The following is a 26,843-nucleotide window of genomic DNA, read 5'->3' as shown; positions in this document are numbered from 1 at the left end:
CAGAGATAGTTGCTGCTTCACTTTATTTAATTCAATTTTGATGCTGCCAGATTCTGACTCAAAGCGGTTCACAATATAAAAAATAAAACATGAATACTATTCTTCCCCAGCTTCGGACCACAAAGAATGCTGCACACAAAGTCTGTACAAACCTTAGTTTACTAATTAAGGACTGCTAATGATCTTTATTAGTAGTAGTCAAACACAAATATAGTTTAAAGCAGTCTTTTCTGAACACCAGTTTTTAATTCAATTTCATTAACATCCAGCACAAGTCCACAAAATAATAACTCAATTCTGAGTAAACAGTTTTGTAAAGATGACAGAGATCTTATGATGGTTGGCAAAATGCCCAGAAGCAATTTGCAGGAAAAATGCCAAGAGAGAAAACAAGAGCTGATCAAACATTTCTGGAGTCAAGACATAAAAGAATATGAATATGTTGTTTCCAGCAAATTGGCTCCTTCATTGTCATCTCTTAAATAGCCTGGGGAAGTGGCCAATTAGCCTCAAGTCTTACTCCCGAGGAGACCTCTTCCCGAGAAACCATTCCTGCTGCCAGCTCTGCCTCCCCGTGCATTGAGAATAGGCTCCTCCTCTTCTTCCTCCTAGATTCCACATTACTCCTGAATGGGGAAGTGCAAACCTAGAATAAGGCCTGCATGCCTGGAGTAATTAAGGCCAGCCAGAGGAGTCATAGGCCACCAGCAAATTTTATTTATTTATTTTATATTTTTATTTATTAGATTTGTATGCCGCCCCTCTCCAAAGATTCGGGGTGGCTCACAACAATGATAAAAACAATATTAGAGTGGCACAAATCTAATATTAAAAGAAATAACTAAAACCCTATCATATTAAAACCAGACAACACATACATACCAAACATAAATTATAAGGAGCGTAGGTGAAAGATGTCTCAAATCCCCCATGCCTGGCTGTATAGGTGGGTCTTGAGTAGTTTACGGAAGACAAGGAGGGTGGGAGCAGTTCTAATCTCCAGGGGGAGTTGATTGCAGAGGGCCGGGGCCGCCACAGAGAAGGCTCTTCCCCTGGGGCCCGCCAGACGACATTGTTTAGTCGACGGGACCCGGAGAAGGCCAACTCTGTGGGACCTTATCAGTCGCTGGGACTCGTGCGGTAGCAGGCGGTTCCAGAGGTACTCTGGTCCAATGCCATGTAGGGCTTTAAAGGTCGTAACCAACACTTTGAATTGTGACCGGAAACTGATCGGCAACCAATGCAGGCCACGGAGTGTTGTAGATACGTGGGCAAATCTGGGAAGCCCCACGATGGCTCTCGCGGCTGCGTTCTGCATGATCTGGAGTTTCCGAACACTTTTCAAAGGTAGCCCCATGTAGAGAGCGTTGCAGTAATCGAACCTCGAGGTGATGAGGGCATGAGTGACTGTGAGCAATGACTCCCTGTCCAAATAGGGCCGCAACTGGTGCACCAGGCGAACCTGGGCAAACGCCCTCCTTGCCACAGCCGAAAGATGATGTTCCAATGTCAGCTGTGGATCGAGGAGGACGCCCAAGTTGCTTACCCTCTCTGAGGGGGTCAATAATTCCCCCCCCCAGGGTGATGGACAGACAGATGGAATTGTCCTTGGGAGGCAAGACCCACAGCCACTCCGTCATGTCTGGGTTGAGTTTGAGTTTGTTGACACCCATCCAGGCCCCAACAGCCTCCAGGCACCGGCACATCACTTCCACTGCTTCGTTGACTGGACATGAGGTGGAGATGTACAACTGGGTATCATCCGCATATTGATGATACCTCACCCCATGCCCTTCGATTATCTCACCCAGTGGTTTCATGTAGATATTTAATCTCTCTTAATAAACCTGAGAGTCTGATATTTGATTTCAGCGTTTTACTTAGTTATAAAGGGTTGCTGCCATCTCAAAGTAATGTTTGAGTAATTCAAAACAAGCCATAAATGTAATAATGGACATACTGGAGCATTACTGAGAACTATGGAGTGCTTTCTAGATGCAAATACCTTACGTATAAAATAATTTTAGCCATGTTAACCAACAAAACACAAAAAGCTCCACTTCCTTTTTCTCCTCAGGTTTAGAAAATGTATGAATTTTGTACATCTGAACTTGCTTTTTAGATTTCCTGGCAATGTACTTTTACAAATTAATCTAATTTTTAAAAAAAATTTAGCCTCAAAACTCTATGAAAGGATTGGAATCATTTTGAGTCCTCTTTTCAAATAACAATATCCAGTTGAAATGATGCTGTTATTAAGGATTTTTTTTAAAGTATCATTTTTCATAAATAACTTGAAGCCAAATATTTGAAATTACAGCTTGTTTAGCTTTCACAACTCAGCATGTTGAATTTCTATTGTAAAAAGTCCTTTTCCCCAGAATAATTTAAGCCACCTCAGGTAATTACTGCCTCCAGATCTTATCATTCCATTTTTATACCTTTTTGGTCAACTAGTTAGAAAGTGGTGATAGACATACTTCACTGGAGGACAGTCTGCTTTATTACATATCTTCAATCTGAAATACACAGTCAAATGATGAAAGGAAACCACTGTAAACCCAAAGAGTTTTATCTAGAAATCACATGACAGTCTATGAAACACTTTAAAACTGTTCAATAAAAAGTGGAATCTAAGAAATCAGATGAGCATAAAGCATCACAATATGATTAAACCATCCACCTCAAGTAAATAAGAGAAGCTAAAAGGAAAACAATACGGTCAAAACCTAACGAGAAGAAAGCCGTATTCTGTTTCATTTTTGGAAGTCAACATAATTCCGCTGTTTTATTTTGAGGAACAGGTTTGACATTTCAAATGTTTAAAGCGGGAAGGAGAAATGGATTCTTCCACACCATTGTGTTGCTGGTTCTCTTACCAATAAATGCAGTATAAATTTTCTGGTTCTCCTGTCCATAAGGAATTTCTCAGGGCTGTATTTTAAAGTAGGGGTCCCTAATCCTCAGTCCCTGAATCAGCAGATGGCCACAGCATGCCGGAAACCAGGCCTCACAATCAAGCAAAGCCCCATCTGCAGCATGTGAAAATATGCCCCTTCAGGTCCGCAGAAAAACCTCTCTCCATGGAACCAATCCTAGGTGCCCCAAAGGGTGGGGGGCACTGCTTTAAAGCATTTTTATTATGTGGAGAGGGGGATCCATATTACCTATCCTTATACTATTTTACTTCTTCATAGGCCATTTCCAGATACAATGTTCCCTCGATTTTCGCGGGTTCGAACTTCGTGGAAAGTCTATACCACGGTTTTTCAAAAATATTAATTAAAAAATACTTTGCGGGGTTTTTCCCTATACCACCGTTTTTTCCACCCGATGACGTCATATGTCATCGCCAAACTTTCGTCTGCCTTTAATAAATATTTTTTTAATAAACTTTAATAAATAAACATGGTGAGTAATAATCTGAATGGTTGCTAAGGGAATGGAAAATTGCAATTTAGGGGTTTAAAGTGTTAAGGGAAGGCTTGTGATACTGTTCATAGCCAAAAATAGTGTATTTACTTCCACATCTCTACTTCGCGGAAATTCAACTTTCACGGGAGGTCTCGGAACGCATCCCCCGCGAAAAGCGAGGGAACACTGTACTATGATCTAAGGCAGCTGCTGCTAGAATTGCTATTCTCTTGCAGAGAGGTCTTGCTAATTATTATTTTTCCCCATTTCATTCTGCACCTCTTTTTTTCCCATAGGTGAATTCTCAGCTGAGCTTATTTCAGACATTTGCTTCACACACTTTTATGATTTGAGTTATTTATCGAACTTTTATGCCATTCATCTTATGATTCAAGGCAACCCTGAGCAGATCTCTATATGTGCAACCTGGCAACATAATCAAGAGCTAACACTATTTTATTTAAAACCTCTGCTTGCTCACTTCTGCCTTCCAGGCTAAGAAGGGCAAATAGTGTTTATTTTTCCCACTAGTAAGTTTGGTAGAAGGTGAATCGAAGTCAGAAAAATCCATCACTTCTTCCTTTAATTTGTCCTGCACTAAATCCAAACAGCACCTCATGCCTTTGTCTTTAGAATGGAACCTCTGTATTGGATCCGAAGATCAACATTCAATCAGAAGGCAGCAAGAGATGTATTTCTCAGAAAGGTGACTTAATTTCTAAGCCATCCGCATGCTTGCTTTTATCAGCTCACCTGTCCACAAGGAGCGTTTTGTAGAGTCACAGCAAATTTGTCAGAGACACGACTTTTTGCCAAGATATACTGGCAGGGTGCTTGAAAGGTAAACTTGCGCCCATCAAATGTCATGAAGTGGATATCTCCTGAAACCGAGCACTGAGCTGGCAACAAAGAATGAAGAAAAAAACAAGGATATTTTTCCCCCTCAATATGATACAAGAATGTTTTGTGATGTTGTATTTGATGTTACATAGAAACATAGAAACATAGAAGTCTGACGGCAGAAAAAGACCTCATGGTCCATCTAGTCTGCCCTTATACTATTTTCTGTATTTTATCTTAGGATGGATATATGTTTATCCCAAGCATGTTTAAATTCAGTTACTGTGGATTTATCTACCACGTCTGCTGTTAAATGCTAAATGATATTAAGACAACCATGCAAGGATTACAAAGATAAATAAAACAACTGTCTTGCTTATGCTACAGCCCTTTCAACTTTTTGCAAATGATTATTTCCTTTAAGAACCTGTTTCACGGTCATAGCACAGATCTCATCATACCTCACCTGGCCCAGAGCTGGTTTCCTTCCCTGTTTGGACCGGTTCAATAGAACCGGTAGTAACATGGGAGCCTGGCTCATTGGAAGCGGCAGAGACCCATGCCTGCTACACTCCTGAGCAAGTTATCTCGGTGGTGTCACAGGCAGTACCATCTTGTCTTTTTCTTCTGCACATGTGCAGAAGCATTTTTTTTAGTACTGCGCAAGCACAGATGGTCTTTTCCAGGAAGTGATGCACATGCACACATGAGGAAGGGCGCACGCACATGTGCACACACCAAAGATGCACCAAATATGCACTTCCATCACGATGCAAACTGGTGGGGAAGGTACGTAGAACCCACCCCTGACCTGGCCTAAGAAACAAACATGCAAAAAAGCAATTGTTCCGATTTATTATATGAGTAAAATAAATCTTAAGGTACCAGTTTGGTGCAGTGATGAACACATGAGGCTTGAAATGAGAAGGAAGCTATGAGTTCTAATTCCCCCTTAGGCACAAAAGCAGCTGAGTGGCTTTAGGCCAGTCACTCTCTCTCTCTCAGCCCTAGGAAGGATGCAATGGCAAACCATTTTTGAAAAACATGCCAAGAAAACTGCAGGGACTCGTTCAAACAATCTGAGATGATTGAATGAAATACATATATGCATACATATTATTTTATGCTGAATTTCTGGGTGGGAGATATTCATCATTCACTATTTAGTCTATGTGAAAGTTATCTATGTCGAGATTTTTTAAGAGTGTTGGATCTTCTTTTAGGGGAATGATCTAAGCCTATTCCTTGGCAGTTTTCCAGAATTAAAGCACTAAATTGAAGGGATCTTTTTAAAATGCACAGCACAATTATGATACTAAGTAAAAGCTCATAGACATTGAGTGGACAGAATATGACTTATATTTGGAAAATAAGGCATTAAGAAATAATGCACAAAGAAAAGTTAAATAAGTTTTAAAAGGCTTGATTGGTTTGCTTTAAAGTTGGAAGATCTGAACATGGGTATTCTAGGTCATTGGGCTCTGCATATTCTTACTGAGCAATGAAATGAATGGTACATGGTATGTGAAATGGATGAAAATTGAGTGGAGCTAAATTGCAAACTTAGACATGATGTTCATAGGTAGACAGGTACAGTTTATAAAAGACAGGCAGTCAGAAACAAATTCTAATTCATAATAATAGGGTGACAACCTGCAAAAATGTTACTGCTAATATTCCAAGCTAGAAAGGTTTGCATGAATTATCAAAAAACCAATGTACCTGGACAGGTAAGATTAGTGCAAATCCATTTTCCTCCAGAACATGTACTGAAAGAGAAAAGGCCATTGTATAATACTAAACTATATACTGAAAGCCTCATATACTGAACTTTATACTTATAAAAAAGTATGTATAAAAACTTTTTATATGTCACAAAAAGTCAGAAACCAAAGCTGAACCTGGATTTCTGGTTGAGTTTATGCTATAAATCTCAGGAAACAATTTACACTAGGGAAACACTAATGGAAATAAATACTGTAGATCTTTTCATATTGATCAAATATATTGTAGTGTCTATGGATTCCTTGTTTCCCTTCCTATTAAAGGGGGAAGTTATGCTTGGGACAAGGACAAGAATGTATTTCCTTTGACTCAAAATGTTCAAAATAAAGCATATTACATCATAGACATGTTAATATTTTTTTTAAATGATAAAGTTTATTTCAAAAACTACTCTTCAAGTGTGCAATCTAGGCATTAAACTCAATATAAATAACAAATCATGATATTTAGATAAATATATAGATTTAAGAAAAATACATTTTTAAATTAATGCATATAGAATACAATTATTTATAACATAATCTGCAAAACAATCTTGAACATTTCCACAGCAGACCCTGAAGTCTGTAAAAACTCACTTTGTATGTTGCAACATCAAAACACTCAGCACTGGTGATTTTCTGTAGTGTATATTATTAAACATTAAAAAGCAACCCAATTTGAATTACCCAATTTTTATCTGAGACAATTGGTGGGATTACCAATCTTGTTCCTGGTTACAAAGCACTCTTGCATTTTTTTTCTATTCTCAAAGATGTGGCTCCTCCTCTTCTGTTCATAATAAATTTAACAACTTTCTCTTGGAAAGAAAATATCCAAATGACCATATGCTTTAAGATACATTCTTATTATGTATCTCTATAAACGCATTAAGGATCTTGACTTCTATCAAATTCAAAAACTTTCTACATTCTTGAAAGGAGAATGTACCCCTTAGTGAGCTCCGTATGTTTCTATATAGAGGACCCCAAGTGTTATCATTCTAAAAGTGGAGGCATTCCATTTTGGCTTCTTAAAATACCTTTTTTAAAAAAAAGAAAAACAACTGAGGAAATGGAAGCACAATACAAGAAAATTACCCTAAGATGCTATAGTGAAAAGCATCCCTTGTTTTTGTTATAAATGCTACTTTCACGCTTTTCCCAAAGAGAATAATTTTTTGAGAGTCAAGGTAAGCTAAAATTTCCAATGTTCTGGAATTCTGCTAAATGTTTTTGGGAAAGAAACTCCCTTGCCTTGGAAATGTAATTTACAAACTTATACGACTTTATCAACTATTTGTCTAATAGCAATATATTTTGTTGGGTGAAGGTCTAATAATCTAATAGTAATATATTTCGTTGTATGAAGGTAGCAAGACATGCATAAATTTTTCAGGAAGTTATTTACCAGTTATTGCATTCCTCTTGAACAACTGCTCCAGTTCTGTGGATAGTTCCATGGTAATCACAAGGGCAGTCAATTGGCCTCACACATAATCTGTCTTCATAAATAAGACCTAGAATGTATATTCAATAGTAGGCAGAAAATTATCAAGTCATGTGATTGGTAACGATATATTTTGATTGCCTCGTATTTAAACTACATGTATTCATAATGCCAATATTATTGTTTAGCACTAAGGTTCCACAAAATGTTTTAAATGTGAACAATTTCAAATTTGAAAGCCCTCATTTAAGTATAAAATGTCCTGTTTCAAATGCAAAAAAAAAAAGATTTTTAGGCTGCGAAACTATTTTGCTTGATGGGGAAGTATTGAAATTTAAAATGTCCTCCTTTTTTAGCAAAACATTGGTTTTAAGTTTGACCAGTTCTGACGGGTTCAAGTGAACTAATAGAAGTGATTTGAATTGGTTCGCCGAACCGGTAAAAATCACCCCCTGGTTGGCTCTGCCCATGCCTGCCCAGTCGCCACTCATTCCTTCTGGCCGCTCGTCCCGCCTACCCTCCCCGAGCTATATATGTTGCCTTCACCATGCAGTCCAGCTAATTGCCTCGCCAGTCGAATAAACCTGCTAAGCTGAGCTAACTGAAGGTAACAAATGCATGCTGCCTGCTCACTCTTCACCTTGCGTCAGCGGCCAGGGCTCAGAGACACGCCATTCCCTAAGATCCCAGAGCTGACCCCACTCACTGCCCACCTTGGCCAGGTCAGGGAATAGGCCATTCCCCAGCTCCAGCCTTGCCCTGAAGCCACTGCCTGCTTGCTGTCTGCTCGTCCTCCACCTCAATCACCTTCACATCTTGGTAGGAGGGGGGACACGGTGAGGCTGAGCCATCTTTCATAACGAGAAGACTCCAATCAGGAGTCGTTTTTAGCTGCCTTCAGAGCAGTTCCACTTTGACACAGTCCCTCCGGCTGTCTCTTGGCCACATCTGGCCAAAAGCAGCAAGCAATGGGGTGCACAAGTGGCCGGTGTGAAGAGGGCGGTGACAGCAGTGATAGTCATGGGATAGACCTGTGACTGTCGCCGCTCGTGCTGGCTGCACACTTGCTATTGCCTGCTGCTGCCACTCACAGCTGGACTTGACCAGGAGAAGGGCAGCAGCTGGAGGAACCACGTCACAGTGGACCTGGTCAGAAGGCAGTCGAAAATACCTTAAAGACTGGCTGCAGTCTTTAAGGTATTTTGACGTGGGGGAAGGGGAACCATAAAGGACAGGGGGGCACAGAAGCTGCCTTCTAAGCGGCTCCGCTGTGAAATGATGGGGAAAAGTTTGGCTTCTCTCGCCTATAGCGTTCAACAAGGCTGCTTCTTCTTGGGCTGATACACACAGAGCAAATATGAGGAGGAGGCAAGAAGCAGCCAAGTTGAATGCTAGAAGACTTGGCCAAACCTTTCTGTAGGTTCTGTGGGCGTGGCTTGGTGGACATGGCTTGGTGGGGTGGTGCTGCTCAACTTTGCCCTGAGTGACATCACTCAGCCAGACAACCCCCACCAAACCACACCCACCAAGCCACACCCACAGAACCGGTAGCAAAAAAAAATGAATTTCACCAGTTTCAGATCATATAAAATGATTAAAACAACATGATTCACATTTAGAAGAGGACATTTCAGATTCAAAACAATTCAGATGTGAAACGTTTTATGTTGCAAGGTACTACTTAGTTCCTATCATGAAGGACAAGCGTACAAATACATTACAAACAAATAGGACTGTAACAATTTTTAGATTCAGAGAGGAAAATGCAATTTGAAACACATCAGAGGATTAGAGTATTCCTAGAATTCCTTTCGGTTGATTTCATCTATCCCCACAACAATTTACAATTTCACTAACAACATTAACTTGGGTGGCAAGCTCTTGAAATATAGTTTTTTTGCTATTCTGCTGTAGATTTAAAAGAATGCCACCCACACAATAGCCATATTACCATCTGGGCAATAGCATCCATCAACACAGGGAAGTTCACTGTCAACACAGAGAGTTTTTTGGCGACAGGAAAATGGGCAACAGTCAATGCATTCATTGTAGACAAGATGCTCCTCGCATTTAACAACTGCAAAACAGAAGACAGGGAATGTTACCTGATTTATGCAATTGCTTCAGTTTCATTTAATAAAATAGTCCTGTTCAAAGGTTCATGCTCTATAAATCCATTAAGGCTTTAATTCTTGAGATTTTTTTTCAATATTAAATGCACTTTTGGTTTTAAAAATGATGTGTTATTTTCCTTTTCCATCTCCGCAACCAATCATTGATGTAGATTTTATTTTGCGTCTAAAATACTTTCTAAAACTACAGCTGAACCAAATATTAGAAACATTTGCCTAACATTTGAAATAATGTCTGCAAGACACTACAGCTGTGGTGATGGCGGACCTCTGGTATGTGTATCTGCCAAACCCTCTCTGCTGGCATGGGCTCCATTGCCCCAGGTCAGATCTTTGTAGAGTTTCTTTCATGAGCTTCTGTTTCCCTGCAAACGACGAAACAGAAGCTCACAAAAGAAAAATATCTTACCTCTTTCCACACTGCTGGTGTTGGGATGCGCCACCTCCTGCCAGCCAGCTGGTCTTCGGGTCTCGGCTATGCATGCATTCGCATACAGTTTAGACATTCGGCGTCTAAAAGGTTCGCCATCACTCTACTACAAACTTGTGCAAAAGTAAGTCCATAAGACATTTCTTTCCTCACTGCCCTCATTTTGGTGCACAATGCACAGTAGTTATATCTTCCTTCTATGCGTCTCCTATAATCCCATAGTTTAAATGTTATTATTGCTAACTTGATATTGTATTATGAAATTTTGCGTAGATTTTAAATTTTATTTATTTCTCTATTATACCAATACATGCAGAAATGTGTTTCTCGCTGGTTTTGTATGCTACTAATTTATCTAACCATTTCCGTTCTCTGTTAGTAAATGTAGCAAACTTAGCTGAACTGATTAAAAATATGAAAACAAATTGTGGAGGGAGCCTACCACATTGGTCAAAGTGAGTACGCCATTCATGGAGTGGTTTTCCAGCTTGAGCACAAGTCCTTGCATATTCAGTTAATGCACGACACCAAGTGGTATTATCAATGCCTGACCTTGAACACATTAAAATTAACATAAAATAACATCACTATCTCTATTTTTATACAAGAGCGGCATGGTAATAATATTGTTATTAACAATCAAGAGATATTACTTACAATAGTATGCATTAATTTATTATTATTTTGGGCAATGTACAAAACGAAAGCAATATACTGTATTACCTTTGAAAAGTGTTCGGAAACTCCAGATCGTGCAGAACACGGCCGCGAGAGCCATCGTGGGGCTTCCCAGATTCGCCCACGTATCTACAACACTCCGTGGCCTGCATTGGCTGCCAATCAGTTTCCGGTCACAATTCAAAGTGTTGACCTTTAAAGCCCTATATGGCATTGGACCAGAGTCTGGAACCACCTGCTACCGCACGAATCCCAGCGGCCGATAAGGTCCCACAGAGTTGGCCTTCTCCGGGTCCCGTCGACTAAGCAATGTCGTCTGGCGGGCCCCAGGGGAAGAGCCTTCTCTGTGGCGGCCCTGGCACTCTGCAATCAACTCCCCACCCTCCTTGTCTTCCGTAAACTACTTAAGACCCACCTATACCGCAAGGAATGGGGGATTTGAGACATCTTTCCCCGAGGCTCCTTATAATTTATGTTTGGTATGTATGTGCTTTTAATTATGATAGGGTTTTTAGTTTTTTAATATTAGATTTGTGCCATTATAATATTGCTTTTATCGTTGTTGTGAGCCGCCCGGAGTCTTCGGAGAGGGGCGGCATACAAATCTAATAAATTATTATTATTATTAATTATTATTATTATAAAAGCAATGTTGTAGTTTTTTGGGGAAAGATATTCAGAATAATTCATAGATAAAGTCACTTTAAAAGTAAAGGTTCCCCCTATCTAGAGGTGTCCGACTCTAGGGCAGTGCTCATCTCTATTTCTTAGCCAAAAGGGCCAGCATTATCCAAAGAGCCTTTCTGTGGTCATGGGACCAGCATGACTAAACACCAAGGTTCACGGAACACTGTTATCTTCCCACCAAAGTGGTACCTATTTATCTACTCTCATTTGCATGCTTTTGAGCTGCTAGGTTGGCAGGAACTGAAGCAAGTAACAGGAGTTCACCCTGTTGGCGCTCGCATCTTGAATCCAAGCTGACAAGCTCGGCATCTTTAACTGCTGAGCCACAGTCCCCCTCATGTGGTTTTAAAAAAATAAAATTAAAATAAATTACTCTAAATTCACAGTTCAAAGGTGAAGACAAAGGTGTGAGTAACAACTATTCCTGGCAGCTTAAGCCCATTATCATAGAACTAAACTGTGATTTAATTTTAAAACAGAATGTAGTCAGATAACGGGAATTTGGAATACATAACTTTAGATCTACAATTGTATCAATTTTTTCCATTTTTTGACCCAATTCTACGGGAATGGACAAATGAATGCCACTCTACAACAATTGGAAAAGAACCAGGTGGGAATTAAATACTTGGCCGAGATAAATCCTGCTATGTATATATGCTATGTCATCTTGAACATGTTGAGAACCTGCTTCTAGAGATCATGAGGATATGTGAGATATTAATAGGGTAAGAACTGGATATAATAATATAATAAATAAACCCACGTGCATTCATGAGCTTTTTTTGGATCTTATCTACGCACTCCTAACTCTGGACTTCAAAAAATAAATACTTACATGCATAAATCATTTGTGCAACTGGCCATGAAAGGAAATGGGCTCACAAATTCATGACATTCTTTAAAGGGGGACCAGAGCAATACACTGCATAATGTGTATGTCCTCTGAAAAGAGAAGAAAAAAGTACGAGAAAAGTTCTTTTAAACAGTACCAAAATTTTTAAAAAACAGCAAAGCAATTCGAGAAGCTCAGACTGCCCCAGGTAGTTCTACGGAGGAATTACTGAGTCAGTCGTTTGTACCTCTGTAACTGTCTGGTTTGGTGTAGCAACTAACCAGGACAGGTACTGACTCCAATGGACAATTAAGACAGTAGAATGAAGAACTGCAACAGCCTGCCCTGTATAGAAAACCTGTATATTGCACAAGCTGAGAAAATATACACAGACCCTCATATCCTGGACATAAACTGTTCCAACTCATCCCCTCAGGATAGAATGCCAAAACTACTAGATAGAGACACTCCCCCTCCCCTCTCGTGCCATCAATCTTCTGAACATAGTTTAAAATGTGGGTCTTCTTAATCAAAATCCAATAACCACTTCACCGTATTTCACTGATTGCTCCTATGATACTTTCAGCATTTATAAAGTCTTCTAGACCAGAGGGCTTATCAACACTAAGTCTATGGGGGGGGGGGAGTCAGACAGAGGAGGATTCCCGCCAGTTTGGACCAGTGCTATAGAACCAGCTCTGGCCAGGGGGACCTTTGCCCAGGTTCGCCTGATTTACCAGTTGTGGCCTTATCTGGACCAGGAGGCTCTACGCACAGTCACTCAGGCCCTCATCACCTCCCGTCTTGATTATTGCAATGTGCTCTACATGGGGCTACAAATAGACTGCAAATAGTCCAGAATGCAGCCGCGCGAGCTGTCATGGGTGTACCTTGGTACACCCATATAGCACCTACACTCCACGAACTGGCTTCTTATTAATCTCTGGGGGGGGGGGGGTAGTAGTGGGAATTTCCCCACACTCACTAAACCGGCAGCGATGACTACCTGGACACACCCTTGAACAAGTCCTCCAGCTTGAAATCCATCCACCAGAGCCCAATTGATGATAAAATAACCCTCTGCTCATGTGCAAAGCCTCCTGAGCATGTGCAAAGCCTCCTGCACATGCGCAGATGAGTTTAACTTGCAAAACATGCACTTCCAGCACCATCCCAAACTGGTAGTGACGGTAAGTAGAACCCACCCCTGAAGTCACTATGGCAGACTTATATAATAAAACGGCAATGATTATGGCTGAATAGACCAAAAGGTTTCACATTTAAAACTAAATCTTAGTTTGTGTGGTGTGTTGAATACCTACCTGCAAAAATGGATCCGTTCGAGTCACACAGGGTGGTTCATAGCTAAATGATGTGCTCCAGGAACGGATGTTTTCCTGGGGAGGATTTTCTCTCCAGCTTTCCACAAATTCTTCAATGTCTTCTGTAATTTTTCCTAGTGGGCGGAAAAGGACAAGTGCATTGCATAAAGACAGGAAGTTTTACTTAACTCCTAAACTACATTAAAATAATTTAGTTCTAATGTTCCTGTGTCTTAAAAAGACTCTCCGAGTCTACGGAGAGGGGCAGCATACAAATCAAATCAAATCAAATCAAATCAAATCAAATCAAATAATAAATAAATAAATGCATAAATACATAAATACATACATAAATAAATAAATAAATAAATAAATATTCCATGCGTATAAAACTAGAACAATCTGTTTTATTGTTGCAAGCCGCTCCGAGTCTTCGGAGAAGGGCGGCATACAAATCAAATCAAATCAAATCAAATCAAATCAAATCAAATCAATAAACAAACAAACAAATCTTATAGATACAGTATATCTTTTTTTCCCTACGTTCAGTTTTATATTAGAATATCTCATACCGAGCTGCCCAAAGTAAAATTACCCTTAAATGTTTGGATTTCACTTAAACCATTTACTAATTCTAATCTGTATTTTGTTTACATTTCATTTCCTTGGACATCAATATATACAGTACTAAGAGCAAACATTAGAATTCAAGTAATCACTCACCGTAACTTGTGGAAAGCTCATCTTGTAGAATGCCATTGTTATTACCACACAGTCCATGAGTTTTGCCCAAGTAGTCAGGAGCCATCTTAATATAAACAGCAGATACTCCATCCCAAGCTAAAGAGAATGCATACTGATGTCTAACAATGATATATCCAGCTACTTTCTGAATATGTAATTTTCCTATGGTATACGGCAATTGTATTCTAGGGGGGAAAAACATTACCATAAAGACAGGAACATAGTTTTCTTTTCAAATGCTACAAAACTCCCATTTTCAGCTTTGTACTTTTATAAGAGCCAATGAAAATCAAACAAAATTACTGCCTTCAACTGTTTACTGAGCCATTTTCCTATTAATGGATCATATCTCTGGGACCGCCTTCTGCCAGTTAGGTCCCACAGAGTTGGCCTTCTCCGGGTCCCGTCAACTAAACAATGTCATTTGACGGGACCCAGGGGAAGAGCCTTCTCTGTGGCGGCCCCGACCCTTTGGAACCAACTCCCCCCAGATATCAGAGTTGCCCCCACCCTCCTTGCCTTTTGTAAGCTCCTTAAAACCCACCTCTGTCGCCAGGCATGGGGGAATTGAGACTTTTCCTTCCCCCTAGGCTTACAAAATTTATGCATGGTATGTCAGTATGTATGATTGGGTTCTTAAATTGGGTTTTTTTAAATTAACTTAAATATTAGATTTGTTTACATTGTATTATTATTGCTGTTAGCCGCCCCGAGTCTACGGAGAGGGGCGGCATACAAATCAGATAGATAGATAGATAGATAGATAGATAGATAGATAGATAGATAGATAGATAGATAGATAGATAGATAGATAGATAGATAGATAGATACATACATACATACATACATACATACATACATACATACATACACCATTTTGTGATGAATTTGTTAGTAACAATATTCTTAACATGGCTTGGAGAACAATTTTAACTGGTTTTGCTTAGCTATCTTTCTTGTGAGAAGGAGGGCTTTGTAAAAAAGCAGGTGGAAAGTAAGCAGAGGAGTTCAGTTGGTGTGAGAAAAGGCAACAAAGGCCAGAGATATGCCTGGAACCAATAGAATGGAAATGGAATAGAATGGAAATATTTCAAAGAAACCGCGCTGCAATTGCTACAGTCTGCTTGGAAATATAAATTTAGACTTTTCTAGATTGTTTTTATCCTCCGTTGGCATTAAAGTGTCTTTCTGAAACTTTTTCTTAAGTTGGTCAGCTGTGTAGCTGTGTGGTGAAAATATCCCTGTGATTCCAGAAACACCTAATAGTCAGCAGAAAGTTATAAAGAAGTTTTTTTTATTTTAAAAAAACATTGATCTCAATTGCATAAAAGTTCAATAAATTAAATTAAATTAATTAAATAATGAATGATAAAGTATTCACTATATATTGTCCAGAGGAATGAGCCTGGTCTATATTTAGACATTGCAAAGAATACTTAAATCTGCAATGTTAAAATAATAGTGTAGGTAAAAACACCAAGGAACATGGGAACATACAGGTACATTTGTTTATCTTACCCAATGCCTTTGTAAGTAACCTCACTACTTAATCTGATTTCTTCTTCTCCAGAAAAATATAAGCTAACAGATCGTTTACAGGAATATGGTAAAGAACTGCATTCTGGATCATTATGGATCTAAAAAAAAAAAAAAAAAGTCAGAGAATAATTTTAAGAAAAAATAGATTACAATTTGCATACAACTTCAGATACAGGGTCCTAAATAACATTTAAATTATAAACATTAGTTCATTGCCTGTATCTTAATTATTGCTGAATTGATTATTAGCTTGATACCACATTTAGTAACAACTCTATTCTCCCAAATACAAAACAGTACATACTGTATAGCCGCCCCGAGTCTGCAGAGAGGGGCGGCATACAAATCCAATAAATAATAATATGTGAGGCTTGGAATATTTAGGTTCAGTCAAGATCCACATTTTTTGGAACTCTATAAAAATGGGATCTCTGCAGCCTTTAACATTTGCATGAAACATGTTTAATTAATCTCCAATTAAACCTGCTCCCAAATCTTTGCCAAATTTAGAAAGATTTTCATGACCACAAATCATGATGCATAAGGGTTTATAAGAGTAAGAGGTATTAGCTTTTTTCATCCAGATGCACAGAAAAGAATTTCATACAGGTTCATGAAATCTCAATCAAGTAGCAATAGAAAAAAACAGAATCATCCATCATATACCCCTCTTCTTTCTGACATTCTCTGAAACAGATAGTGTCAGAAGTGTCACATTATGCAAGGAACTCAACTACTAGATTAACTAGTTAATGCATAAAGTCCAGAGTGAAGAAAAACAACTTTACTACATAATACACCTTCGTTCCTATTTTCACTTACATGTATGGAAAAACTCTGTTCATCTAATTCATTCTGCCTGACAAGAACATATGTAGATTTCCCAGAGAAAAAATAGTAAAGTCCATCAAAGGTTTCATAATGATATTGTCCCCATGTTCGACAAATGTTGTCTCGTTCTGTTCCCATGTTATGTACTGTAGCAAAAGAAGAGGGAAATAATTATTCAGAAGCAATACCACTCTTGGCTTAACTTGGGTCCAAGAAAGTGATGACAGTAAACATACAGTATAGCCAAAAGGGAGGAAATATTTATTTTCACAATATGCATTGTGATATATAGCACTTATGGTTGTTGAGGTTCCATTTCTTCTTTAGAATATGACCTAAAAGTTACAAAATACAGACTTGTGTCTTTGGGGGAATTGTATTGATTCTGAGAATAAATCTATCAATCATGCTAAAGGATATTTCTGCATCTTATAGCATAACATAAAATGATATCATCTCCTTACCTATCTGACATCTTGATCCAGTTGCGTTATATCGACTACAGTTGCACATTTTCCAGTGTACACATTCACCTCCATTGAAGCAAGCAAATAAACCTAAATCTGTGTTTTTTAAAAAAACAAATAAATAACATGCAATAATTTTGTTACAAGTTACATACATTCTAACTGGATAGTTACATGAAAACAAATCATTAGAATGTACCATATCTTTTCAACTAATGTTAGGAATCTTCTCAGCTAATTATTATACTCTATTATTCATATTCTATATGTCAATGATTTCTGAATATACATTAAGAGGGCTTCTCAAAGGTGTTTTTTCAAGAGGCAACTTGATTTTCTATTTTTTTTTCCTTTGAAGATATCTCACCTCTCATCCAAGAGCTGAAGAAGCTTCTTCGATGAGAAATGAAACATCTTCAAAGAAAAACCAGAAAGTCCTGTTCCCTCTTGAAAAAGCACCTTTGGGAGAGCCATGACTAGCCATGAATGAGAATTTCCATAAAAAGGCTTGATGACTTTAAATCAGTGTACTTTGGATAAACATTAGATACTGCAGTAATATTCCATCAAAGTAGAAACTACCTTGGACCAAATTACTTTGAAAGCATCACCAGAGTTCTTTCAAGTGACCTTCATTTACTGACATACTATGGATTTCGATGAGACACAATTCTTTGAACATTTGATGTGATGGAGTTAAACTTAACAAAACTGGGATTCCGAGTCTGTGTTCTTGGGACGGGTCAGCTTCCATTAATTAGACATCTGCTAAATTCCATAACCAAATAAAAATAACATTCAGCAATTGTCAAAACCATTTACTATACTTTGAGGATTGCAGTTTCAATAGCCAATTTACAGGCTATTTTTCCATATTGTTTTTTCTTGTAATGTTTTATTAATGTTTTTGTTCCCTGCTTATGATATCAGCTCTGCAGAATTTTAATAGAAATAGTATTCTTGATTAAATAATTCCTCCAGCTAGAAGTCTCCAGCTAGAATCAGAGGTCTTCAAACTTGGCAACTTTAAGAGTTGTGAACTTTAAGCTTTGTTGGCCGATCAATTCTGGGAGCTGAAATCCACAAGTCTTAAAGTTGCCAAGTTTGAAGACCTCTGAACTACACTGTCAGTCTTTCCAGGTAAAGAATGGAAGCATGAATAGATGAGCTAAGTCTATTTACTGTAAGGCTACATTAACAGAATCCTTCAAATCTGAAAATACAAAGTTCCCATCCACCACTTTTAACTGCCAGGCCCATTAGATCCTTCCTAGGTTTCTTTCTTTGACTATTAAACAATTGTAGGCTCCTACCTCTTTTGTCTGGTTTCTTAGGTAGCATCTCCTCTTCCTCAAGATCATCTATGCATTCCATTAGCTGGAAGGTCTTTATATACATCTCACCCCACATTTTCCCCTTCCTTTTCATCTTTGGGCTTTTATAAAAATTTTCTTCCCTTCCCCTTTTCTTCACTCTAGTATACAATTATTATTTTTATAAAGCAACAGGAGCAAAATCACCTGTTATGCTATTCTGGGCACAATACCACACAACATAGTTCAAAATCTGTATTATTTTACAAGGATGGCATAGTCCTATCAGCCATTTTGCTGCTGAATGTTGCACCTTGCAAGTTCAACTTTGTTCCAATAATTTCTGGTAAGGAAATTGGATTTAATTTACTGCAGTAAAGTTCATTATAGTGATTTTTAAAATTTACAAATAGCTTGGGAAGCTTACTTGATGAATCACAAAATATGTTACGAAATCTTCTTTCCCTGTATGAAGATATTGTGGTAGAGGAAGAACTATATGATGAAAATCCAGATATCTGCAATAAACAAAATCTATTAATTTGACATAACATATAATTGTCCATTATTTATATGTGTAAATGGGTTGGAAAAATGTACAGTGATTAAGAAAGCTATGATATAATATTATTTTGTTACAAATTAAAATATTGCAGTGTAGTACAATGCAGAAGCTTAACTCCTCAAAAATATGCTTTATTGAACATATTTACCGTAGTTGCACAATCATAGTGCCATTTATGTCATTGGAATTATTTCTTCAATCTTGTCCCCGTCTTCATTTATCTGCATTAGAATCTTTTTGGTGCCATTCACTTAATTTTAACATTTTTAAAAAGTTTCAAAAATTGTGGGGTTTGTGGGTTTCTTTTTTTTAACAATAGGAATCCCTCTTGCACCCCCTACTCCACTCATGGCGAACCTATGGCACGGCTGCCAAAGGTGTCACGTGGAACCATATCTGCTGGCACACGAGCCACTACCCTAGCTCAGCTCCAGTGTGCATGTGTGTGCCAGCCAGCTGATTTTTGGCTCACTTGGGGGCTCTGTGAGGACATTTTTGGCTTCCGGAGAGTTTCCAGGAGTGGGGTAGGGCATTTTTCCTCTGCCACCTGGCCTATCAGGCCCACCAGTTTGGGAAATGGGCTGTTTCAGGCCATTTTTGCCATCCCCAGACATGGAATTATGGGTTTTGACACTCAGACATGTGCGATAGCACACGCACATGTACTTTTGGCACCTGAGGAAAAAAAGGTTCACCATCACTGCCCTAGTCTAACCTGGTCTTACAAAAAGTTTCAGAAGGTTTCAGAAGGAAGGAAGAGGGACGTTTTATATCTATAATAGTTTTATTAACACTTGCAGTTATAAGGATAAAAAACTAATACAAATATTCCTCAACTTATTTTTTAAATTACCATTCACAGTTAGGGCAGTACTGCAAAAAATAACTAATGACTGCACTTTCACTTACAACTATTGCAGTATCCCTATATTTATGTGATCAAAATTCAGGTACAGTACTTGGCAACCAGAATATATTTATGATGCATTCTGGGATCACCTACTTAGCATTCTGAGATCATTTAATTAGCATTTATAATCTTCCCAAACAACAAAAACATTGGGGAAAACTGGATTTGCTTAATGGCTATGTGATTCACTTAACAACCGTGATCATTTGTTTAATGACTGTGACAAAAATAGTCATAAAATTGGGCACAAGCTACTTAATGCCCACCGTGGTTAGCAACAGAAGTCCTGGTCTGATGATTTCCCTCTTGATTGCAAGTACAATTTCATAAGTTATCACCAGGGGTGGGCTACTGCCCGGACGGGGGGGGGGGGGGGGGGAACGCAGTGGGGTAGCAAAAATGGAGCTCAACCCCAGAGCACCCAATTTGCACTGAAAGATGTTGAAAGAATATGCCGGGCATCCTGTATAAGCCACACCCACAGTGTGGTAGTAAAAATTTTGGTAGCCCTTCACTGGTTATCACCTTCTCTACGAATACAACAAAACATCTCTTCCTCTCATATCTCATCTCATATTTTATCTATAAACAAATTTTTAAAGCCTTGTCATTCTGTCCTAGTCAGCAAAAGTCTATGAAGAATGATCAGAAAACCAAATTTATATTTTAACAATAAAATAAACCAACTTTATATTCCTTCCCTTTACTTTAATACTGTAATAATTTCCTCTAAAATTACAACAAAAATCTATTTTTCCAAATCTTTGGTACTGAACGGAAACTCCATTAGGGGTTATAAGAAACATAAACAGGCAGTATGTACTTTATCCTTGATCAATCAAACAACTTTATATTCCTTCACTTGGATTTTAACACTCTTGATGTTTAATTCCTTTAAATTATATCCTAGAATTTATTTGCTTTGTCTCTTCCTAGAAATCCTCCATACTTTAAACAGCCTCTTTGTAAATTCAAAGTCAGAAATTTATCCAAATCATTCTACTGGTATGTTATTTGTATATTCCTTTTGATTATTAAAACATGAGTGAATTCAAAAAGTTATTAAGAAACAAAGCTGTTTTATATCCATATAGATTATTTTAATGACTGTGAGCTTGATGGTACTTTCAGCCATGAGTTGACTGCATAAACCTTGATTCCTGAGGAGCAGCTTCTCGGGCTCAGGTCCAAAAGAAACTGCCTAAGAGAATACAGGTCCTTACCCACATGGAATGGATGCTGCTGCCAATATGTAAGTTATACTTAATGGAATGAGAGTGAAAAAATCACAAGAAAACCAATTGAAGTGGAATATGTGGATGACTTTAGGGAATGAGATGAAGAGAAACTGCCTCATAGACTATCGGACAAGAGAAGTCAACCCTTTAGTGGCTTAAGGGTCAGAGAAAGTTATTTGAAGGGATCTGTCGTAATGGATTAAGCAGTTAAAAATGGCAGCCAGATGTTTGTAGTTTTAGACTTGCAAGATGATATAACTGTAGCTTTATTTATTTGTTTGTTTGTTTGTTTGTTTGTTCGTTCATTCATTGGATTTGTATGCCGCCGCTCTCCATGGACTCGGGGCGGCTAACAACAGTGATAAAACAGAATGTAAAAATCCAATACTAAAACAGCTAAAAACCCTTGTTATAAAACCAATCATACATACAAACATACCATGCATAAATTGTAGAAGCTTTACAATAAAGTACAATTAATTTATCTAATCTTGTTTCGTGTCTGGTTTACCTGGGAGGGTTGACATCAGTACAAAAGAAATGGTGAAGCTGCTGAAATCCTCCCTAACAGATCCGGTCTATTAACCCAGGAGAAGATGGGTCAGTCATTATCACCACCAAAGAAAGAGTGGATTAAAAAAAATGGATACGTCCATTTTAGAACCGTTACGCCTATTATTCAGGGTGAGTGAGGAACTGCTAGATAGTGTGATAGTATCAATCAGAATCCAAAGAAGTGTCTTTTATCTGGCCTTACCATGACTAATTTTAGCCAGGTATACAAAAAGAGGTGCAGTGCCCTAACTCAAACATGAATGTGTTTCATTCCACTATTTCGGCAGGGTCGTTTGGAAGCTTCTCTAATGTGGTTCCTCTTAATTGTGAAGGATGTCCACTGATCCAGTCAGGAACTGTTCTCCTAAAAGTAGTCTATATATGTTCCTGCAAGATTCTCACTGAGCAATCTATGTGTGAATATTCTTGCATTGTTTTATTCATGATGTTCTACAAAACAGTACCTGTGAGCACCGTGAAAAAAAACTTGCAGCAATGGGAATAATGGAGTGGGAAGGTTGTGATAGTGAATTACTGACTCTAACCCTATAATCAATTCAGCCCTTTTTGGTTGTATATTTGTCTGAGAGTTTCTACCTTTCTAAAATATTGAAAGGATCTTCATTAGTATTAATGTTCGTAGACATTTAATTGCAGTAACATGGCTTTAATAATATTCAGAAGGTTTCTTATATGCCTGTCAAATATTGTACATGTATTTTGAGCAACTTAATTAAGACCAACAGCCTGAAGAGAAGGTAACAAAAAGTTACGTTCAGTTCTTGGGCTCACTTTAAAAAACAACAACAACACAGATTTACTGCCAGTTGATTTAATTTCCTGTGTGTATTTTGTATATTTTTTCTGTCTACTGAACTTTTCAGTAACAAAACAATTGGAGAGAAACAAAAGAAAGAATCTGAATTTAGAGGATTTAAATAAGCTATACAAAATAAAAAGATGAATAGATTGCATTTTTCTGCAAATGTTACAGATGAGTAGTTTAGTTTTATTTTGTTTACTTGTTTTCTTCTCACTTTAAATAAATATATTTAAACTAATAAAGTATAATAAATTAAAGCAATGTATTTTAATTGTTTTTAGTCTTATTGTAAAAGCTGCAAGATTCAATAGCAAGGGAAGCAATGTAGAAATACTGTACATTAAATAATGAATACACTTTTATTAAATGTAGCCAAACTATTAGGAATTTGATTTAATAAGTATTCACTAATTGGGAATTAATGCAAAAAAGTAAGCTACATATTGTCTACTGTCAAATACCACTCCTAAACTTCTGAATGAGACCTAAATGCTAAACAAGCCTTCTCTCAATTAAAATCAGGAAATATATAAATGGTAATACGGAATCATTTAAATTACTGATCCTGATGTTTATTTTCTTATTCTTGCTTGCTTGCTTGTAATAAAACTGATGGTATATTATTCCATTTTAAAATTTAATAATCAAAGTCTGGCGAAGCAAGAAAAGAACCTAAGGCCAAATGCTCTGAATTATTGGGAATGTGATTGAAAAAAATGATTATCAGGTCATTTACATTATTTATTTTGTTATAGATCTTATAAAAGGAAGTTTATAGAATCTAATTATAAAATGAACCAAAAATTCAACCCAACCTATCCTTTATAAACTTTTATTAATTTTAGAACAGCCAGGCTTTTGAAGAATACATTTTAAGTATGATGTATTATTAAATATGTGTGTAATAATTGCTTCTAAAATGACAAAGTCGTTTTTTTTCTTGAATCTGTTAAATCAGTTGTATGACATATTCTTATATTTTAATACATTTTTTCCATTCAAAATAAAGAGAAAGCATGCTGAATGAATACATGATCCGGCCATACCATTCCAATAGCAAATACATCTATTGTATCCTAGCAAATACATCTATTGATGGAAGTAAACCCTTTCTGAATCGCAAAGCTATCTATAACTCAAGTTTTTTTCCTCAATCCGGCCAAAAATACAAAGTAGTAAAGACATTCAGATCAAGAGTTCAAAAACTCAGTGTCAAAAGACTGAAGGAAAATAATCATAGGATCGTAAAGGTATATACAGGATAAACTAGTCTGGGAATTGTTCATTCTATCACACCAACTTTTAAAATTCTAAAAACAGCTGCAGAGTTGATGCCTTACCTGATCGCTGAGGACACTAGGATCTCGTTTCTGAGGAACCGCACTGCTGTCATTCCTAAGGAAGAAAAGAACAAGGCTGGATTTGTTGAGCACAGGTAATCTGCACCTTTCTTACTCATGCAGAACTTAGGAAAGCTGCACCTCCACTCAATTTGAGGCCTCCTGACTGAATCAGTAGACAAAAAAAATTGGATTTAAGGGGTGCCCCTTAATTCTTGATGCTGCCGAAAATAAAGCCCTTTCTTTGAGAGCTTTGATTGCTACTGTTCAGTCGGCAATAACAAATTCCTTTACTTTTTTTAGCGTCTTTTCAGTAATTCTGGTTTTTTTTTCTATTACTAAGGAACGTTAGTTTACTTTAAAAGGAAATAAGAGTATCCTTTTCTTCTGAAGTTGATGTTGAATATTTTAATACATTTAATACATTTTAAATTTTATTGGTAGAAATGCTGTGTTTATATCTTTGTGGCAATTCCTAGCCAATTGAATACCCCGTATTCCAACTACCAAATCATTTCTTGGGAATTTTTAAAAAAATCCTTCTACCCTAATTACTTCTGCAGAAAAATGCTTTTATTGAGATATATTTATATTCATTTTCTTACATTTTCATATATTTTCCAAAGCATTCCATATTTTTCAATATTTAGCACACTAAAACATTTTTCAAGCTCAGTGGCTCATCAATGAAATTCTACAAGATGCTAAAATATTATGAAATAGTTTATTTTAAATTCCCATTCTTAGCCTGCAAAATATATATACATATAATTATGATATATTATTAGCCTATGATTATTAGATACTTAACACCTTGTGACTCTCTAGACTTTTATTTCATAGATCAGAACACATTTCTTCAATCTGTGACTAGTTTATGCAATTTTCAGTACCTATTTATGTAAATATAGTTTCTATATAAGCCTTCTTGATTGATTCACACAACATGAATCAGATGAACCAGCCTATATTGTTGCTTAGACATGAAGAATTCAATGGGACTTTCTCCCCCAAACATTGCAGGAAAAGTGTATTGTGGTCCATTCACCCTTGGACTTCAAAGCTTGCAGAAAATGCTGCAGTGGGTTTGGTTCATAGCTTCCTTTGCATAGATTTTGACTGTTGCCCCTCTTTTGCCTAAAATACATTTCTGAAAATTTTAGCACAACACAAAATGATGTTCCCTGATTAGTATTCTCAGGAGGTTTGGGGCTTCAACTTCCATCATTCCTAGCATAGGCAAAGAATGATTGAAGTCATAGTCTAACACCTAGAGAAAGCCTTAACATGTTTGTAAGTAAGTAAGTAAGTAAGTAAGTAAGTAAGTAAGTAAGTAAGTAAACAAACAAACAAACAAACAAACAAATAATGCATTGGTAGGGCCACACTTGAAATAATGCAATCAGTTTTGGTCACCACAATGTAAAAAAGTATGTTGAGACTCTGGAATGAGTGAGGAGAAGAGCAACAAAGATGATTAGGGGACTGGAGGCTAAAACATATGAAGACCAGTTGCAGGAACTAGCTATGTCTAGTTTAATGAAAAGAACTAGGGGAGACATGATAGCAGTGTTCCAATATCTCAGGGGCTGCCACAAAGAAGAGGGAGTCAAACTATTCTTCAAAGCACCTGAAGACAGGACAAAAAGCAATGAGTGGAAACAAATCAAGGAGAGAAGCAAGTTAGAACTAAGGAGAAATTTCCTGACAATTAGAACAATTAATCGGTGGAACAGCTTGCCTCCAGAAGTTGTAAATGCGCCAACACTGGAAGTTTTTAAGAAGATTTAATTTAATTTAATTTAATTAATCAAATTAACCAAATTAATCAAATTAAGATGTTGGATAAACGTTTGTCTGAACTGGGTAGGGTTTCCTGCCTAAGCAGGGGGTTGAACTAGAAGATCTCCAAGGTCCCTTCCAACTCTGTTATTACACTCTATTCTATTAGTTGTGACAAGGTTTGATAAACTTTCCAAATCAGAGCCACATTCCTGGAACAACCACAGCACATACCCAAGATGGACCAGGGCCATCCTGAGCATTCAAAGGTCAAAGCGCGGGAAGAGAATCACATCAGGTATCACTTTACCCATCACAAGGACTGTGAAGATGCCAGAGCCTCTTCCCCCAACCCCAAAATCTTCAACCTTATCTTATCTACAATAGACCTCTCCCCTTTTCTAAGAGGTCTGTAAGGGGCATGCATAAGTGCCTACGGTTCCTATCCTAATGTATTTTTATCTTTTCTATGTCTACTTTATACTGTATTTATATTATGTTAAACATACTACAATACAAATATTATATTTGTATGACAAATCAAATAAATAAATAAATAAACTGCCCTCTTGCAATGCAACTATTAGCAAAAGAATGGCGCCTTTTGGTCCAGAGACGGCAGGGAGAATTTCGGCGAGTGGGCAGTAGTACCGGCTGAGTAAAACGCACATACACGGCCCACGTTTTCTTACCTGGAGAGCCCAGAAACCCCACGCGGGGTCAGTTGCGCTTCCACACCCCGCCAGAGCAATCCTGCAAAAAGAAGAAACTGACGTGAACCCAAGTTCCGTGGAAAGCGACTTCGCTGGGGGGGTTCCTTCAACCTCGGGCCGCCGGCTCCCTCTCAGCTCATCCATCCCACGGAGCAGAAACCACGCCTGCCCGAAAGCCCACAGTTTCTTGCAACTCACCGTGAAGAAGCCAGGCGCGAAGAAGCGCCCGGAGACGCCCGGTGCGCGGCTCCATCTGGGTGTCGCGGCGGGAAGTTTCTTCAGAAGCGGCTGCTGGAACCTGGGAGGAGGAGGAGAGGAGGAGGAGCGCGCTTGTTCCCCTTTCCCACGGCCAGAGGAGGTCTCCCGCGGTCTGCAACGCGGCCGGCTGCTGGGCGGGGGAAGGCGAGGGGCGGGCCCGCCGCCTGCCTCGCTTTACCTCCTTACAGGACTTCTGTCCTCCGTTTGAGGGTGA

At 38.1% G+C, this 26,843-nt stretch overlaps 1 protein-coding gene across 1 annotated transcript in view; it reads right to left on the bottom strand.

Annotated features, from left to right (window-relative positions):
- The window catches only part of OTOG (otogelin), a 114,686-nt gene extending 88,774 nt beyond the window's left edge, over positions 1-25,912 (bottom strand). Inside the window, exons 1-14 of the mRNA XM_070744041.1 lie at positions 25,893-25,912; positions 23,877-23,931; positions 18,873-18,963; positions 17,130-17,228; positions 16,657-16,811; positions 15,814-15,932; positions 14,275-14,480; positions 13,552-13,685; positions 12,233-12,339; positions 10,472-10,581; positions 9,419-9,544; positions 7,429-7,537; positions 5,977-6,023; positions 4,168-4,313 (exon numbers count right to left, since the gene is read on the bottom strand). Coding sequence (XP_070600142.1) covers positions 4,168-4,313; positions 5,977-6,023; positions 7,429-7,537; positions 9,419-9,544; positions 10,472-10,581; positions 12,233-12,339; positions 13,552-13,685; positions 14,275-14,480; positions 15,814-15,932; positions 16,657-16,811; positions 17,130-17,228; positions 18,873-18,963; positions 23,877-23,931; positions 25,893-25,912 — 1,524 coding nt within the window. The remainder of the gene's footprint in view (positions 1-4,167; positions 4,314-5,976; positions 6,024-7,428; positions 7,538-9,418; positions 9,545-10,471; positions 10,582-12,232; positions 12,340-13,551; positions 13,686-14,274; positions 14,481-15,813; positions 15,933-16,656; positions 16,812-17,129; positions 17,229-18,872; positions 18,964-23,876; positions 23,932-25,892) is intronic.
- Positions 25,913-26,843: the final 931 nt, after the last annotated feature.

The sequence above is a fragment of the Erythrolamprus reginae genome, chromosome 1 (assembly GCF_031021105.1).
Source record: "Erythrolamprus reginae isolate rEryReg1 chromosome 1, rEryReg1.hap1, whole genome shotgun sequence".
NCBI classification, from domain to species: Eukaryota; Metazoa; Chordata; class Lepidosauria; order Squamata; family Dipsadidae; genus Erythrolamprus; species Erythrolamprus reginae.
This window is presented reverse-complemented; position numbering and strand designations above follow the sequence as displayed.